General features: G+C 69.5%; 5 protein-coding genes across 5 annotated transcripts; 2 read left to right on the top strand and 3 right to left on the bottom strand.

Annotated features, from left to right (window-relative positions):
* Positions 1 to 3,159, bottom strand: CHLNCDRAFT_36589 (hypothetical protein). Its single transcript, XM_005845281.1, has 11 exons — positions 2,985 to 3,159; positions 2,745 to 2,847; positions 2,480 to 2,596; positions 2,162 to 2,263; positions 1,831 to 1,997; positions 1,594 to 1,669; positions 1,397 to 1,485; positions 980 to 1,178; positions 732 to 787; positions 460 to 582; positions 1 to 232 (listed from the first exon to the last, which is right to left on the bottom strand). The coding sequence occupies exons 1-11, from the start codon at positions 3,132 to 3,134 to the stop codon at positions 191 to 193; spliced, it is 1,224 nt and encodes a 407-aa protein (XP_005845343.1). The 5' UTR covers positions 3,135 to 3,159; the 3' UTR covers positions 1 to 190.
* An 828-nt stretch (positions 3,160 to 3,987) lies between these two features.
* CHLNCDRAFT_25984 (hypothetical protein) lies at positions 3,988 to 6,720 on the top strand (the record flags this gene model as incomplete). Its single annotated transcript, XM_005845415.1, has 8 exons — positions 3,988 to 4,121; positions 4,347 to 4,465; positions 4,624 to 4,792; positions 5,002 to 5,149; positions 5,282 to 5,385; positions 5,573 to 5,844; positions 6,027 to 6,199; positions 6,424 to 6,720. The coding sequence occupies 8 exons, from the start codon at positions 3,988 to 3,990 to the stop codon at positions 6,718 to 6,720; spliced, it is 1,416 nt and encodes a 471-aa protein (XP_005845477.1).
* A 406-nt stretch (positions 6,721 to 7,126) lies between these two features.
* Positions 7,127 to 9,854, top strand: CHLNCDRAFT_137142 (hypothetical protein; the record flags this gene model as incomplete). The annotated part of the gene is made up of 7 exons (XM_005845414.1): positions 7,127 to 7,294; positions 7,567 to 7,632; positions 7,841 to 7,963; positions 8,181 to 8,294; positions 8,510 to 8,706; positions 8,888 to 9,167; positions 9,399 to 9,854. The coding sequence occupies 7 exons, from the start codon at positions 7,127 to 7,129 to the stop codon at positions 9,852 to 9,854; spliced, it is 1,404 nt and encodes a 467-aa protein (XP_005845476.1).
* Positions 9,855 to 11,157: 1,303 nt separating this feature from the next.
* CHLNCDRAFT_137141 (hypothetical protein) lies at positions 11,158 to 12,934 on the bottom strand (the record flags this gene model as incomplete). The annotated part of the gene is made up of 6 exons (XM_005845280.1): positions 11,158 to 11,304; positions 11,610 to 11,779; positions 11,904 to 12,051; positions 12,184 to 12,231; positions 12,491 to 12,592; positions 12,788 to 12,934. The coding sequence occupies 6 exons, from the start codon at positions 12,932 to 12,934 to the stop codon at positions 11,158 to 11,160; spliced, it is 762 nt and encodes a 253-aa protein (XP_005845342.1).
* A 203-nt stretch (positions 12,935 to 13,137) lies between these two features.
* CHLNCDRAFT_59740 (hypothetical protein) lies at positions 13,138 to 15,239 on the bottom strand. Its single transcript, XM_005845279.1, has 6 exons — positions 15,151 to 15,239; positions 14,950 to 15,066; positions 14,551 to 14,711; positions 14,110 to 14,356; positions 13,776 to 13,935; positions 13,138 to 13,568 (listed from the first exon to the last, which is right to left on the bottom strand). The coding sequence occupies exons 2-6, from the start codon at positions 14,989 to 14,991 to the stop codon at positions 13,213 to 13,215; spliced, it is 966 nt and encodes a 321-aa protein (XP_005845341.1). The 5' UTR covers positions 14,992 to 15,066; positions 15,151 to 15,239; the 3' UTR covers positions 13,138 to 13,212.
* Between the last annotated feature and the right edge of the window lie 1,541 nt (positions 15,240 to 16,780).

Below are 16,780 nucleotides of genomic sequence, written 5' to 3'. Positions count from 1 at the left end.
TTGATGAAAGTGGCGGGGCAGGGAAACAGAGGGGAGCAATGCGCAGACAATGAGGTTGGGTGTGCAGGAGCTGGGGGAACTGGGGTCGGCCGCCGGGCGAAAAACTGTCATTCGTGCTGCATCGTGGCGGGGTGCAGCGCCGCTGCTGCCGCGGGCTGTGCTGCTGGCAGGCAGGGCTGGGGCAAGCTGCTCACGCCATGGCGGACACCTTGCCCTTCACCCGCTCCAGCACCTGCGGCGGGAGGGGCCAACCAGGGGAGTGGGTGAGGGGTCAGCACGCGCGCCCCTCCCCGACACCCTCCACACCACACCCCCCGCTGCAGTCGGTCCCACCCCACACACACGCATGCCGCCACACCACTCCACGCGCATGCAGACCCCACCCCCTCCCTCCACACACACAACACCACGCGCGCGCGCACACAACACACACACACACACACACACACGCTCTCTCACCATGTCGTCTGCGGTGTAGTCGGGCTCCTTGCGGAACGTGCCCCGCCCAAAGTCCTTCTCGTAGCTGTCCCGCAGGCCGTCCAGCAGGCCAAACTCGGGGACCCAGTCCAGGTCCGCCATCGCCTGCGGGAGAGGGGTAGGGGAGGCGGGGAGCAGGGACGGGGCGGGTTGATGGAGACGAGAGCAGGCGGCGGTTGGCAGCGGCAGCGGCCAGGGCACTGTTGTGGCGAAATCAAGCAGGCAGGACACGCCCCCTGCCTCCCCTCACCCACCTTGTCCACAGAGGCGAAGAAGTGCTGGTCGCGCATCGGGAAAGCCTTGGCCTTGCCTGCGCGCGGGACGGCGCGGGGAGAGCGCGGCATGAGCTCAAGCAAAGAAGGGCGCGGGGCGGGCCCAGGCAGCACTCCTCCCACCCCAGCCGGCCGCCGCGGCACCACCCCCGGCGGGAAGGTGCCACCCCCCGGCCCAGCACTCCAGCACGCTCCCGCAGCACGCGCGGTCAGGCGAGTCCACCACCCACCAAAGTCGAAGTCCTTGGGGTTGAAGTGCACCAGCTCGGGCTCGGGCGCGCCCATGGCGGCGGCGCACGCCTTGGCCAGGCCATCAAAGGTGACGTACCGCTCGCCCGCCACGTTGTACACCTGCCGCGCCGCCTTGGGGTTGCCCAGGATCTTGACAAAGGCGGTGGCCAGGTCCTTGACGTGGCCCAGCTGGGTCACCTGCCGGGGGCGCGCGGCAGGTGGTACGGGCAGGAAGGAAGCAATGGGTTCATGTACAATTCTAAAAAGCTGAATAGTTTGATCCAATGAATGTTGGATGCAGGCCCTGGCGTGCAGGCGAAAGCACGCAGAGCCGTGCTGTGCTGGCTGCAGAATCCCCAATCAGGCACATGCCCGGGCCGCGCCTGGCACGCACACGCGCGCGCACGCACACACACCTGCATGCCGGAGCCGGGCACGCAGATGGGGCGGCCGGCCTTGATTCGGTGAAAAAAGAACTCCTCAACCGGATTGTAATTCAATGGGCCTGGGCAGACGGTTTTTGGGGTCAAACCATCGAAAAACACGTTAATTAATTGTGAAGTTGCAGGGCTCGGGCGATTATTTTAGCGGCAGCTTTGCAGCCAGCACGCACCGTAGATGTACACGGGACGCACGCTGGTCCAGTTGATGCCCCGCTGCTCCAGCAGCTCCTCAGTGAACAGCTTGCCCTGCGGGGGCGGCGCGCAGCAACATACAAGCTAGTGTAAGCATGGGCAGCCGGGTCTGCAGGCGGAGGCCTAGCGAGGGCCGACCTGCGCGCCGGACCGACGTGGCGCAGCCCCGCGGCGGCGCCCGCCCTCATCTCACCCTGCAGCCGCCCTCCCCCCACCTTGTGCCTGGACTTGAAGTCCACCTCGTCCTCCTCGCGGTGCGGCATCTGGTCGCTCTTCTTGTACACGCCCGCCGAGGAGCAGAAGATGTACTGCTGAATGGGGCCCACCGCGTCCAGCACCAGAGCGCACTCGTCGGCCTCGCGACCGTTGATGTCGTACACCACTGCAGGCGGGGGCGGTTGGCGGGTGCAAACGCGCTCCGGGTGGGGTGGGGAGCTTGCTGCTGACGGCCGCTTGCTGCTACTCCCAGGCCAGCCCAGTAAACGCTGCTGCCAGCCCTGCTGTCCCCCGGCAAGAGCAGCAAGAGCAGGCCAGCCCGCGTCTCACCCTCGAACCCCTTGTTCTGCAGGTGCGTCTTCATGGCCTCGGCATCAGTGCGGTCGCACGCAATGTGCTTCACAGACTGCTCAAACTTGGCAAACGACTCGTCTGCAGGCGGCGGGGCAGGGAGCGGGAGGAGGCCAGGGGTCACCACTTCCGAGGCGCCGCAGTGAGGTGGCAGAGGCAAGACGGAGCGGCAGGGCCGCATGCAGGATGCATGCCAGCCAGAGGTCCACTCTGCACCATGCCCATGAGGCCTGCAACGCTGAGGTGTCGATTCCAGGAGCAAGAGCAAGCGACTGGTGCGGCGGTACGGTCCCGCACCCGTATCATCGGGGATGCGGTACGTCACCGGCTTCTTGCCGCGCGTCAGCAGCGTCACCTCGTGACCTGCCTCGATCAGCTGGCGGGCGAGGTACAGGCCAATGAAGCGGGTGCCACCTGCGGAGCCAGGAGAAGATAGTTAGGGGTGCAGGTGAGTTGCTCCATTGGTGCGACAAGGCTGAGAGGAGCGAAAACGCCCTCTGCAGGCGCCCTGCTGGCTGCATCTGGGTGCTGCCCCGGCCACCTGCCCCACAGGACCACTCACCCAGCATGAGAATCTTCTTGGGGGCCACGGCCGCTGACATGACGGTGGAGCAGCGGGCAGCGCCACGGGCGGCAGCGCCGCGGCGGGCGGCACTGGCGCGCAGCTGCAGCGGGCGGTCCCCATGCATTTGTGAGGCCTGCCGGGGTGCTTACGAGGCATGTGCGAGCCTGGAGCGGGCTGTGCAGACCGCTTGCAGTGGTAGTCTTGTTCAGCCTGGCAATTGGCGCCCTGCCTGCTCACCTGCTGGGCTGGGCAGGCGGCAGACTCCTTGTACAGCACATTTATCCGGCGCAGGCCCGCAAACGGAGCAATCTGCTGCTGGGAGAGCGCGGAGGTGCAGGCCTTGGGGGTCTGCACCGTGCTGCAGCGCATTGACACTGCCGACGCCATATTGGAGGTGCTGATGATCGCCGTATGCACGCCAGCCCTCCGGCAGCACCGCAGCCTTCCCGCCACATCCTGCTGCGGCCACAGCAGGGCCGCAGCAGGGAAGATCGCCGCTTGCTCCCAGCCAGGCGCCTTGCAATTGCTGTATTTTGACCCACGGCGCCCCTCACTATACTGGACAACCGCTGGGGCTCCACAGGCGCAGTTCTCTGGGGGTCTGACAGAAAGGCGCGGTCTTGAGGCTACCACCGCTCCCCGGCCCGCTCCCAACGCGTACAGCACCTTGACACTGAAGTACCAGCCAGCATGAGGCCAGCCACGCTTCCAGTGGAGCACTGCCAGCCATGCTGCTCGGGAAGAGGCTTGCAAGACCTGCGGTGGGCCCGCTGCCGCCGCAGCGTGGCAGCGGCGGCCATGTATGGCGGCCAGCGGCATCAGCAGCCCCCGCAACCGCAGCAACAGGCCCACCAGCCGCCCCCGCCGACGGCTGCAGCGGCCGCTGGCCGCGCAGCGCTTGTGGCGACTGGTGCCTTCACCGCCGCCCTCAGCTACAGCAGCAGCACGACCACGTCAGAGGCGGAGGCGGAGCAGCAGCAGGCGCAGCAGGGCGTGCCGCAGGCAGCGGCGGCCAGCCAGCAGCGTGACGATGACGGCATGCTGCGGCAGCGGCAGCGGCCGCTGAAAATCAACCTGGATCTTGCGCTGGTGAGCCTGCTGCCTGGCAGCCCTACCTCTTGCTGCCTCATGACCCACTGGGACACCCGGAATGGAAAAATCCATGGCGGCCGCCTGCCTGGTGCCACCGGGAGCCACGCAAGGAGGCGCCACCCCCCATGCAGCTGCCGCATGTGTGCTCATGCGCATCCCTGTTTGCCTCGCTCTCCGCCTGCTGCAGTACCGCGCCCGCCAGAAGCGCCTGGTGGCCAACAGCTCCAAGAGCAAGCACGACCGCAGCCGCGTGCTGCGGGAGGTGGAGGAGGCGCTCAAGAGGTGGGCCCCCGTGTGGGACCGCAGCAGGCAGCCGGGGCGTGGGTGGTGGCACGCGTGGGGATCCAACCTGGACCTGCTGGCAAACAGCGCCACGGAAGGGGGCTGGCCCAGCATCAGGGCAGCCGAACGAGGGCACAGCCTGCTCTCCCCACCAGCCCCAGCCTACCCGTCACCGTGCTTCACCATGCTCCTCCCTGCTGCCACTGCTGCCACTGCTCCTGCCAGGTGCAAGGAGCTGTTCCCCGAGGACGGCCGCTCGTACGTCAGCCTGGGCAAGCTGTACGTGCAGCAGAGGCGGTACGACGAGGCGCTGGCGCTGTACGAGGAGGGCTGCACCGCCACGGGTGTGTGCATCAGAGCAGCACACAGCGCAGCAGACGAAGCAGAAGGCCATAAGCTGCAAGCATCCTGCATCCCAGCCGTCTTCACACATGGCGCCACAATCCGCCAGCCTGTTCCGACCAGGCGCCCTGCCACCCGCCGCCCCCACTGTGTTATGCAGGCGGTACCAACGCTCACCTGTGGGCCGCCTGGGCCTACCTGGCAGCCAAGCTGAACAATGTGGGGCTGGCGCGCAAGCTGTATGACGCCGCCATTGTGGCCAACCCGCAGCACGCCGCCGCCTGGCACGGCTGGGGCCTGCTGGAGAAGGATCAGGGCAACTACCTGAGGTGCGCACGCTGCCGGCTGGGCTTGGGGCTCCGGGGCGGGATGGTTGGGACTGGCGGGGTTGTGTGGGTGGATTTAGGTGGGTTTCCGGCTGGCGGCTGGGCAGGCGGGGTGCTGCGCATGCCAGTGCCGCTGCCTCCGCCGATGCAGTGCTCCTTGCTGTGCCTGCGTAGCCGCACACGGAGCTGCGCTGGTGCTGGTGCTGCCGCAGGGCGCGCGACCTGTGGCTCAAGGGCATCCAGTCGCTGCGGGCCAACCCCAACCCATACCTGTATCAGAGCCTGGCGGTCCTGGCCGCTGAGATGGACTGTGTGGAGGAGGCGCGCAAGTGGTTCCGGGAGGGCACCCGCACCGTCAAGGTGCGCACTGGCTGCTGCTGCCGGCGCCCCGCCGGTGGCGGCCGCGGACGATGTGTGACTGGGAGCGGGGGCTGAGCTGGGTCGCCGCCGCCGCCTGCCCCGACCCGCGCCGCCGCGTGCCGTGTGGCGCAGGGGCGTGCCAGCCACGCGCTGTGGCAGGCGTGGGCGCTGATGGAGCAGAAGCAGGGGGACAGGGACCTGGTGCGCGCGCTGCTCAAGCGCGGGCTGGAAGTCAGGTGATTCCGAGGCCTGTGCCGTGAACTGGCCTGGCCTGGCCTGGCCTGGCGGGTGGCCCAGCACGCTCGGCAGCGCGCGGCATGCCCGGCGGGCAGCTTGGGAGGCTGGGCAGGGCAGGCGCGCCCCTCCCGCTGCTCTTGACGCTGCCGCCGACCTGAGCCGCCGTACCCTGCCCTTCATCCGCAGCCCTCGGTCGCGCTACACCCACCTGTCGTGGGCGCTGTGGGAGAAGGAGGAGGGCAACGTGGAGGAGGCTCGGCGGCTGTTCAAGCGCGGGTCGGAGCTCAACCCGAGGGACGCCGCCATCCTGCAGGCCTGGGCGCGGATGGAGGAGGAGCAGGGGGAGGCGGAGGAGGCGCGGCGGCTGTTCAAGCGCGCCAGCCGCGTGGACCCAAAGCACCTGTACGTGTGGCAGGCCTGGGGGTGCCTGGAGTACCGCCAGCACAACTACGACACAGGTGGGCGGGGCATCCTGCGCCGGCGCCACGCTGTGCTGCTTGGTGGGCAGCGCTGTGCATGCGCCGCGGGCCCACCGGTGCACAGCCTCACGCTCCCTGCTTGCCCGCATGCCCCTTGCCGTGCCCTCACTGCGCGCCGCCCACCTCCCCTCTCCCCTCCCTCCCTCCTCCCTGCCCCGCAGCGCGCGAGCTGTTCCAGCAGGGCATCTGGGCGGCGCCGCCGCGCGACCCCTCCGTCTCCCTCGTCTTCCAGGCCTGGGCCATGCTGGAGCGGGACGCGGGCAACACGCAGCTGGCGCGCGAGCTGCTCAAGTGCGCCGTCAAGGCCGACCCGCGCAGCGAGCCGTCGTGGCTGGTGAGCCGAGGGCCGGGGGGGCCGCTGCCGCTGGCCGCAGCCGCGCGGCCGCCGCGCGCCTGCGCCTTCAAGGCCGCTTGTTTGCTGCGCCCAGGCTGGCACGGGCAGCGCCGCGCCGAGGCTTTGCCGAGTGCCCTGGCTGCTCCCTCCCCAGGCCCCGCCTCCCTCCCGCCCCGCCCTGCTCCACCCTTGCTCCCTCCCCTCGCCACCTCTGCCTGTTGCAGGTGTGGGCTGAGATGGAGGAGGACCTCGGGTTCCTGGAGCGCGCGGCCGAGCTGCGCTCCTTCAACATGCACGAGCGGGTGCAGGTGGTCAAGCCCACCAACTTTGCCACGACCGGCGCTGGCGGCAAGGTGGGCGGCCTGCTGGCCCCCGTGTTCCAGCAGATTGCGCGCTGGTTCCAGCGGTACGAGGAGGAGCGCGAGCGGCAGGAGCCGGAGCTGCCCGAGCTGCTGGCGGTGGAGGTGGCGGCGGACCGCGCCCGCGCGGCGGCGCGGGCCGGCGACGGCCGCCAGCGCTGAGCGCCGGCAGCGGCGCTCCCCGCCCCCAGGGCGGCGTGCAGCCTGAGCGCGTCATTTTTTTTCAGTGAGAGCTTCTCTCTACACCAGTTGTTCAGGGCTTGATTTCCATCCATGCTGTTGGTTATGTGTTCCCGCCGCACGGCGGCCTGGCCCTTCTCCCTGCTCCGCCCAGCTGCTCAAGATGAGATGAACGAATGCATACTTATGACGGCATGTTCGAGCCGGTCGCCATACAATGAAAGATGTACATCGCTGTAACTGCAAGCACAAGGATTTCTGCCGTTCACCTGTGCGCTAAAAGCGGCGCCGTTGCGCCTGCTCCGCCAGCCCTTAGCTGCCATCATGGCAGTGCCATGTGACCGAGCTCGTGTTTGCCCAGGAGCTCATTTCATTCTACATCACAGCCATGGCGCAACAGGATGTTCTTGTGTTCAGCCTGTCAAGGCTCGGGCCAGCGGAGTTCAGCCTCGATCAGCCAACCCGCTTCCAGCTCGCCCAGGACATGGTGCCCGACTCCCTGGCGGCACAGCGCTCCGCCATGCCCGCGCTGGCGGCCGGCGGCTTTGCCGGCAGGGTGCAGGCGGACGCTGCCCGCCCAACGAGCGGTGGCGCCACCGGCGGCGGCCTGCTTGCTCTGCCGCAGGCCTTTGGTTCCGTCTACCTCGGCCAGGCGAGCTAGCCGCCTTGCCTGTTGGCCCACATGCTTCACTGGCTGCCCATCGGCATGCACACCTGCCGCCCAGCTACCCACCAGCCCCGCCCAGGGTTTCCCGCTCGCCGCCGCCACCCAACGCCGCCGCCCAACGGGTTCGCTGTGCTTTGCCGCCGCCCACCCCTCCACTGCAGTCCTTTGCCGCCATCATCGCCGCCTGCAACTACAGCGACGCTCCCATCACGCTGGTGGGGTTCAAGGTGCGGCGGCGCGCTGCACCACCTTGCCACCTGCCTCCTGCCACCACCGGTCATCCCCCCGGCGCTCCGCACACGCACCGCACCCCCACACACCTGCTCCTGCCACCCTCTCACCACCCCTACTGCCGCCACACACGCACACCGCACACCGCCTGCCTGCCCGCCTGCCATGCCTGCCTGCCCACCTGCACTGCCCCCGTGCTTTCAGGCGGAGCTGTCCACCGAGCGCTCCCGCCTCGCGCTGCTGCACGACTCAGCCGCCTCCCCGCTGCCCAGGCTGGCCGCGGGGCAGCGCCACGACTTGTTGGTCAAGCATGACATCAAGGACCTGGTGGGCGAGGGGCCGCTGTGGGGCCGCTGGGTTGCGGAGGCAGCCTGGCGGCGGCGGTGGGGTGGAGATCTGGCGGCGGGTGGCGGCCAGCACAGAGTGTGGAGCGTGGAGAGTGGCAAGAGTGACCGGCCTGCCTGTCTGCCTGGCATGCATACCTGCCTGCCATGCTTACCTGCCTGCGTGCCTGCCGACCTGCGTGCCCGCCCGAGCGCCGCAGGGCGTGCACACGCTGACCTGTTCCGCCAGCTTCACCTGTGGCGAGGGCGAGCGGCGGCTGCAGGCCCAGGCCTTCACCTTCTCCTCCCTCAACCCGCTGGTGGTGCGCACAAAGGTGGGTGGCCGGGCTGTGTGGCGCCTGTGCCTGTGCCTGTGCGTGTGGGAGGTGCTGGTGGTGGCGTGGGAGGCAAGGGGCTGGAGCTGGCATGCGGCGTCAGCGGTCAAGCGCAGCTGCCCCCGCTCTGCCTCCCTTCAATCCTGGCTTGGCTGCTCACCTGGACAGCGCTGTGCCCGTGCCTGCCCGCCCGCCGTGCCCTTGCGCGCCCGCAGCAGCGGCAGGTGGGGGAGGCGGTGCTGCTGGAGGCGACCCTGGAGAATGCCACCAAGGCGCCTATGCTGCTGGATGCCATTTCTTTCTTCCCCGCCCCGCCATTCGCCGCCCAACGCGTCGGCGGCGGCGGCGCCAGCTCGCCGCCGCCGCCGCCGGCGGCGGGGCGCGCGGGAGATGAGCCTGCGGGGCCGCTCAGGTGCGCCGGCTGGAAGCGGCATGGGCGCCAGGCAGCTGCCAGGCAGCAGCTGTGCGGGCCAGCAGTGCTGGGGCTGTCACCTCAGGGTGCCCTGCCCTCTGCAAAGCCGCTGACTGGCTACTCACTGAGCCGCATGCGCCTCTGTGCTGCTGTGCCCCTCTCTGCCACCCACTCCCTGCAGCTCTTACATCCAATCCCTGCCGCTCATTCCAGAAGGCGGCGCCTCAGCCTTCCTGTTCCACCTCACGCGGCTGCCGGCGGCCGCTGCCGGCAGCCCCGGCGGCGCCATGCCCGGCGCCAGCCCCGGCACCAGCCCCAGCAGGGCGGCAGCGGCGGCGGCTGCGGCGGCTGCGGCGGCGGCCGAAGCCTCTGGGGCGCTTGGAAAGATGGAGATCCGCTGGAGGGGCCCCATGGGGGAGATGGCTCGCCTGCAGACGCAGCAGATCAGCCTGCCGCAGCCGGTGAGAGGGCAGCAAGCGGCCCCGCTCGGGCGCACGAGTCGCTCCCGCCGCTCGCCGCCGCTGCGCCTGCCTGCTGTCCCTGCCGGGAAGCTCGCTGCCCTGCCCTGTGCCGTTGTTGTTTGGTGCCTCAGCCAGGCAAGGCCGTCGCCGCCCAGCCTGGTGCAGCCTGTCCCCACCCATGCCCAACCCGCCTGCCCTGCGCCCCTGCTGCCCACCCGCCCTGTGGTGCAGGCGCAGCGTGAGGTCAGCCTGGCGCTGGCCCGCCTGCCTGGGCGGGTGGCTGTGGGCGCCCCCTTCACCGCCACCTTGCGGGTGCAGAGCCACGTGGACCGGCCTGTGGGGCCCCTCAAGATTGCGGCAGCAGACGCCCCCTCCCCAGCCGGCAGCCCCTCCCGCAGCTCCAGCCTGAGAGCCAGCAGCAGCGGCAGCCCCAGCCGCGATGGCTCCCTGCAGGGAGGCGCCGTGGCGGCGGCGGCGGCGGCGGCAGCGGCAGCCGTGTGCCTGGATGGCGCGCAGTCGGTGCTGGTGGATGAGCTGGCGCCGCGGCAGGCGGTCGAGGTGCAGCTGCGCATGCTGGCGCTGGCGGCGGGGCAGCAGGCGCTGCCAGCCATGTGCGTCGTCAGCGAGCGGGACGGCAAGCAGTACGGGGCGCTGCCGCCCGCGGAGCTGTTTGTGGACTCGGCCTGACCGCCGCTGCTTCTGCTGCCACCGGCGGGATACCCATGACTTGCTGTTCAACAGAGTAACACTCTCTTGCATTTGATCCTTTCAAGTCGATCTCTCGCTGCTGTGAAGGCATTGCCTGCCCCCAAACTGGCTTCTCTGGTGGGCCAGGAGCCTGCGCCGCACTGGTTGTATTACAGAATGGCCCCCACTGTGTTTCAGCAGAAACCCCCTGGGTCGTTGCATTAGGAGAGCAGGAGGCCAGAGATGGGGCCCGGCACGGGGAGGTGCGGTATACTTAGGGAATGCTTGGGGCAAGGGAGAGATGGCATTGGCTGGGGAGGCAGTACGTCATTTGGGGGGGGGAGAGGTGGCGCTGGAATGGCGGCCCAAAACTGGCCAGAGCCGGCGTGGACAAGGGGCGCTGGCTGCTGGAGGAAGCTAAGGCGGGGTCACTAGTGGTACAGACGGGGCCCAGCAGAATGATGATCGATGATGCTTGGGGCGTGCGCGTCAGGAGCGAGGGAAGTCATGGGGAGGTCAACGCAGGCGGGTCGGTGGGCGCATGTGCGCCGTGCCGCAGCTGCGCGTGGGGCGCTAATTTCGATCGAGGGATTCAACACAACATACGGGGCGGGGACGGGAGGCGGGGCTTCACGGGTCTTGGCTCGAAGAGGTGTAGGAGCGTGCGTGCCCCAGCCCCCGACAGGAGTTGCCGGCAGGAAATGCCCCGCCGGCACAAAACCAAAGCAGGTCTGGCTGTACCGGTATGGCGTGCATGCACACAGATGGCGACTGGTTGGTTTGGATGGGTGGGTGGGGGTCGGTCAGGGGCAGGCAGGTCATGGCCGCTGCGTCAGGCTGTGCGCTGTCTGTCAGGCGTCAAACAAAACCAGGCAGTAACCCGAGGGGGGAGGAAAACGGGGAGCGGAGCAAAGAATGCCGCCGGGTGGCGGGCGCATGTGGGGGGGAGGGTGGCGCGAATGGGCACAAAAAAGTGGGCAGCACCGCGGCGTCCGCTGCTCCGTGGGGATGGTGGGCAGGAAGAGAGAGAGAGAGAGACCAATTGGAAAAAGCCAGTTTGGGTGACGAGCACGGCACGGGGCGCACACGGGCACAAAAGGGCGGGGCCCAGGCCCGCGCGGCACATATGGAAGCGGATCCGTTCCGCGGGGCGCTTCGCCAGCGCCCCACGCCCAAGAAAATCGAAGTTGAGGTTGATGGCAGAGGGGTTTCGTTTGTGGCGTGCCCAGGCAGCCAGCGGGCGTGCCTCCCCGCGCGCCCAGCCGCCGACGTGCGACGGGCGAGCCGGGAGGGCGGGGCTGGCTCACCGCGGCAGGCCCATGCGGTGCCGCTTGACGGCGGACAGGAAACAGGCGATGACCTCCGACTCGTCCACCTGCTGCGCCGCAAAGTGCTCAGACACCGCATCCAAAAGCTGGTCGCGCGTCGCCTGCTGCTCCTCCGCCGCGGGCTGCACACAAGAGGGTGGGCGCGGGGCATGGGGCGGGCATGGTGAGTGGTGATAGGCTGGATGCGAGATGGGGCGCGGGTGAAGGTGCTGCAAACCAGGCAGCCGCAGCACATGGCGCCACGGTTGCTGGCCGGCGCCGCCGGCCCGAGATGGCCAACAAACACCAGCAGCAAGAGCTACCGCACCAGCTGCTCGCTTTAAGGCAGCAAACAGCAAGCGGCAGGGGCAGTGGAGCGGCGGGAGCGGCGCGCAGGAGCGGCGGCACGCGTGGCAGCGGCGGCGGCGGTACGGCCCGGCCAGCTCACCAGATGGTACACCGCTCCGTACCGCTTCAATGCCGCCGTCTGCAGCTTGCTGAGGTTGATGCGGGGCTGCCCCGCGCCGCGTGAGCTGTGCAGCCGCGTGCGCCCGCCGTAGTCCTCGTACCGCGGCTGCGGCGGCACCGACGACGGCCGGCGCGGCGGCCGCGGCCGGTCTGCAGGCAGGGGCAGCGCAGCGGGGGCGCGTCAGGCGGCGGATTCGAGCCTGCGGAGCGCTGGGGGGCGGCAGAGGGGGAAAGAGCGGCGGGCGCGGCGGGGATGTGTGGCCAGATGTGTGACATCCCGGCGGGCGGCGGCGGCCAATGGATATGGATGCCTTGCCTTCGGCGTGCGGCTCCGCTGGTTCGTACGGATATCCCCGAGCCGCCGCCATCTGCTGCTGCTGCTGCTGCCGCCGCTGCTCCTCCTCCTCCTCCTCCGACATATCCTGCGACGGGCGGGGCGGGCGCGCGGCGCGGCGGGTGGGTCGCGCGCGCAGACGGCGGCGGTGCCGGATATGGCTCCTGGCGCCGGCGGCGCGCCAACTTGCCTGCTCATTGCCGCTTGGCCGCTCCAACACCTCCAGGGCGTTGCGCTGCAGCTTGACCTCCTCTCCGGTGGGTAGCACCTGCGGGGGCGCGGTCAGGAGGTAGGAAGTCACGTTGCCATGTCTCGGGCCCATGGCGGAGGCCCCCGAACGCTACAGCGGCGGCGCCAATCCAATTTGGGGCGCCCGGGGAGGTGCCAGGCGCCCCCAGCAGGGCCGGCCAGGGAGGCCAGCAATCGGGGGGCGCGCGGGGGTCACGGCATTGGGGTGGCTCGCGAGCCGGCGCCGCCACCCCTGCCCCAATCGCCCAACAGTCCCTGATCGCCCCTGGACCCCTCACCGTCAGCCAGTGCCAGCCGCCAAGTCCCACGGCCCGCTTCACAATGGCCGTCTGGCCCAGGAGGCTCTGCTTGGTTCTTGCGTTCCCCACGATCCTCACAACCTGCATTTTCAGAATTACGGGCAAACAAGGCAACCGGTTTGTGAAAGAGAGCCGTTTGCCGTCATGAGATTGGCCTGCAGGTGCGGGCTGCGGGGCTGCGGCCGGCCGCAACAATCCACAAAAGCACAGGCACAAATAGGGCAGCCGACAGGCAAGGCTGCAGGGGCCGCAGGCACAGCCAATCCCGCCTCTCACCGTCCTCTTGGGCAGGAGCGCGGTGTCGCTCTCGCTGTCCCCTCCACTGTCCACTGGATTGTGCAGAGGCACCGAGGGAGGGAGGTAGAAGGCTGGCGGCTCCTCAGGGGCCTTCAGGCCCATGCTCCACTGAAATCCCTCCTGCATAGTTACCATACCCTGCTGCTGGCTGTTTCGAAAGCGTACCGATCACCCGAGGTGATTGAGCCGGAGAAAGGATCGAAAGAGTGAATGCCGCGGGCTGGCCGCCAGGCTTTTGCGCCCGAGGGCCTAGCTGGACCCCATGATGCAATCTTGCGGAACTCCACCCCCACGCCCCCTCCCCCGCGTGGATTAGCCCTGGCGATGCCAACATTGGTGGGTATTACACCGGCAGCTCATGAACAAGCCCCAGCCCCAGCCTTGGCGGCGCCCCACGCCGCCGTCTACCCCTCCCGCCCCGGAGCCGTGCAAAACACCAGCGCCGCATTCGTCCCGCCGAAACCAAAGCTGTTGGACAGCACCGCCCTGGGCCCAGGGGCCAGGGCGCAGGGCTGCCCCGCCACCAGGTTGGCCAGCAGCGGCGGGTCGGGGTCTGCCAGGTTGGCGGTGGCCGGCGCCACGCCGTGCCGCAGCGCCAGCAGGCTGAAAATGGCCTCCACAGCCCCCGCCGCGCCCAGCAGGTGCCCCGTGGCGCCCTTGGTGGAGGACACCGCCAGGGGAGGGCCGCCGCCGGGCGGCGAGGCCGAGGTGGCTGCCTCCCCAAACACAGCCGCGATGGCGCGCTGCTCGATGTCGTCGCCTGCAGAGGCCGCCGCCGGAGGGCGGCGCAAGCAATGGGTTCCCTCGAAACACGGCCCCCCCACAGCTGCGCAGCCGGTCCATACGATCCATGCATGCATGGCGGGCCACGGTCGCCCACCAAGCCAGCCGGCGCCGAGGTGGGGCTGCTCCCCGGCCGCCGGCCAGGCTGCACCGCAGCCCCACACCCAGCCAAGCCCTCGCTCACCCTGCGGCGTGGAGGTGGCGTGGGCGTTGATGTAGCAGATGTCGCGCGGGCGCAGGCCCGCCTGCCGCAGCGCGCCACGCATCGCCAGCTGGGCGCCGATCCCGTCTGGCGGCGGCTGCGTGATGTGGTGCGCGTCCCCAGACAGGCCGTAACCCCGCACCTGCACCCCGCACGGGCTAGGGCAGCCGAGTGTCATGGCCATACAGGCTCAGGTGAACATGTGACAAGGCAGGCAAGGCAGGCAGGCAGGCAGGCAGGCAGGCAGGCAGGAGGCAGCCAGGGTAGCCCCAAGCTGCGGCATAGCGCAGGCACCCCTCCCCCTCCCCCTGCCAACCTCGCCATAGATGGCCGCCCCACGGTCCAGCGCATGCTGCAGCTCCTCCAGCACCACCACCCCCGCCCCCTCCCCCATCACAAAACCATCCCGGTGGCGATCAAAGGGCCGCGAGGCGGCGGCGGGGTCGCCGTTGTATCGCGTGGACAGCGCCTTGAGGCGGCCAAAGCCGGCGAGCGCAATGGCATCCACGCACGACTCGGTGCCGCCAGCCAGCATCACATCCGCATCGCCCCGGCGGATCATGCTGCGCCGGCCAGGGGGTGGCGGGCCGGGAAGGGGTGGGACGGGCGGGGGGGAGATGTTGGGGGCCGGCAAGGGGCTGGGGACAGGCAGTGGTGGCATGGGGTGCTGGGCACAGAGCGGAGCACGGCGCCGCCTCGACTTGCGCAGCGCAGAGTCGCCGACACGCCTGCGCAGGGCGCAGCAGCGCCGGGGCACCTGAAGGCGTCGCCGATGGCGTGCGCGCCCGTGGCGCAGGCGGTGGCCACCGCGTGGTTGGGGCCCTGCAGCCCGTGGGCGATGCTGACCGCCCCAGCTGCCATGTTGACCAGAGTTTTGGGCACGAAGAAGGGGCTCAGGCGCCGCAGCTTGCCCTCAGCCTGCACCCATGAACCGCCGGAGCAGCGGGCGGGGCAGGGAGCCGCCGCTGTGGCAGCCGAAAGCAGCTAGCGTGCAGGAGCTGGGCAGAGCAGGGTGCTTGTGTTGTTGGAGTTGCCCCAGGGCCCCCCACCCTGCCTTTCCCCGACAGCGCATTGCCCTGGTGGTGCCATCATGCTGGGCGGCCGCCAGTGGGCCCCGGCTGGGCGGCAGGCCAGGCGCCAGCTGGCGGCAGCTTACCACCAGCACCCCAGCATCCGCCATGTCTGCCGTGCAGCTCATGCCCGCCCCAATGGCCACCCCCGTAGCCTGCCTCTGCTGGCTGCTCTCAGGCCGCCAGCCCGAGTCCGCCAGCGCCTGCAAGAAGCGAGTGGTCGGTTGCGGGCTGACAGCAAAGCTCAAACCGACAGAATGGCCAGGCGTGACGACAGCTGTGCCCGCCCCTGGGCGTCATCTGCTTGGCATGCAGGGCAGGCCTGTGCTGGGTGACCTAGCCGCTGCTGGATGTTGCAGCAGCCCACACCGTTCCCTGGCCAGCATTCCACAAGCCAGGGCGCACCTCTGCTGCCGCGGTGAGCGCAAAGCTCATAAACTTGGCGGTGCGCCGCACATCCTCGTGCGCCGCCCACGCGCATGCCGCCAGCTCATCCTGCGGCACACACGCCACCACCTGGCAGGGCAGCTGCGGCAGGGAGGCGCGGTGCGACTGCAAGGGGGCGGGGCGGGGAGGCAGGGCTGGGGATGTGTGCGAGGCTGACGTGCCGCGCCAGGCGCCATTCGTGTCTCCGTGGGCTGGTCTGGGTGTGCCGGTTCAGCAGCCCATCGTCGGCTGGTGCCGTAAAACATTCCAAGGCTCCTCAGTCACCTCTGGCAGGTCTTCTGCCTCCAGCTTGCGCACGCCCACGGCTCCCGCCAGCAGCCGCTCCCACACCGCCGCCACGCCGACGCCCAGCGGCGTGACCAGGCCCAGCCCCGTGACCACCACCCGGCGCGCTGCCTGGGGTGGTAAGTCGCCGAAGGGATCCACGAGCGTGGCCAGCTGCCTGGCGGGCTGCAGCCAGCCTGGGCGCACAGGTGATGGCCAGAACATGCCGGGGTTCGAGTGCGGCACACTGGTGAACCGTGGCAGTTTGCAGGCATCCAAGGGGCTACAGCGGCGGTCGATCGGGGCCTGGAGAGGCTCTCGCGGGGGGTGACGCGTGGCATCGACAGGCTGGCATGGTTATCAGCGAAAGCGCCTATTCTCCCGTTGCAACGAGCGGTTATAGTCACCAGATCGATTTGAGGGTCCCGAGACCGCAAACGAGGGGGTTTGACTTTTCCGGCATCTGAGACATTCGAGGCCTGCCCTCCTCCGCACGCAGCCCTCGCTGCGCAGGACGCCATGAGCTGGATCCCGCCATCCACAGCCGGCATATACGACCCCCAGAGTGAGCCGCCACGCTCCTCGGTCTTCCCCCGCAGCAACCGCCACCACAACCGCCCGCACATCAGCTTTGGGCCCTCCATCCAGCTGCGTCCCGTTTCCCACGCACACACCATAATTGCAGGCCGCTATGCACCCCGTCCTGCGGCAGCCGCCCCCGCTTTCACCTTTGGGCACCTGGAGGAGCGGCAGCAGCGCGGCGCCGACGCAGCACCGCCGGCTGCGGCGCCAGGGCCCGGCCCGCTGCCCATCAGCCAGCGCCCCAACAAGGCCAGCTTCGACCCCCCCGCGGAGCAGCTGCGCTGGTGGCAGCAGCCCCGCAGCGCGGCCACCGTGTCGGGCTCCTGCAACCGCGACGTGGAGGTGTATTGGGAGGCGGCGGCGGCGCAGCACGGGGCTGTCAAGGCGCTGGCAAACGCCGAGGCGCGGCGCACCAACAAGGCCCAGGGCGTGGGCAGCACCGTGGCTGCCAGCCTGGGGGACCGCCAGGAGTTCGACCTGACTGGGGAGGTGCAGAGCCTGTACAAGAGCGACCTCTGTGCTGGCCACCTGCGCGTGGGCAAGCGCGGCGTGGTGCAGCCGGCGGCCGCCATGCAGGCGGTGAGCAACGGCAGGGCGGGGGCTGACATGGTGCTGGTGTGGCAT

Source organism: Chlorella variabilis (assembly GCF_000147415.1).
Source record: "Chlorella variabilis unplaced genomic scaffold CHLNCscaffold_18, whole genome shotgun sequence".
Lineage (NCBI taxonomy): Eukaryota > Viridiplantae > Chlorophyta > Trebouxiophyceae > Chlorellales > Chlorellaceae > Chlorella > Chlorella variabilis.
This window is presented reverse-complemented; position numbering and strand designations above follow the sequence as displayed.

Coding starts and splice junctions, on each gene's coding strand:
- CHLNCDRAFT_36589 (XM_005845281.1), bottom strand. CDS start 3,134: ATGGCGTCGGCAGTGTCAATGCGCTGCAGCACGGTGCAGACCCCCAAG. Junction 2,848..2,984: donor CCGCCTGCCCAGCCCAGCAG/GTGAGCAGGCAG, acceptor CGCCCGCTGCAG/CTGCGCGCCAGTGCCGCCCG. Junction 233..459: donor ACTACACCGCAGACGACATG/GTGAGAGAGCGT, acceptor CTCCCGCCGCAG/GTGCTGGAGCGGGTGAAGGG.
- CHLNCDRAFT_59740 (XM_005845279.1), bottom strand. CDS start 14,991: ATGAGCTGCACGGCAGACATGGCGGATGCTGGGGTGCTGGTG. Junction 14,357..14,550: donor GCCATCGGCGACGCCTTCAG/GTGCCCCGGCGC, acceptor TGGCCGGCGCAG/CATGATCCGCCGGGGCGATG. Junction 13,936..14,109: donor GGGCGGCCATCTATGGCGAG/GTTGGCAGGGGG, acceptor TGCGGGGTGCAG/GTGCGGGGTTACGGCCTGTC.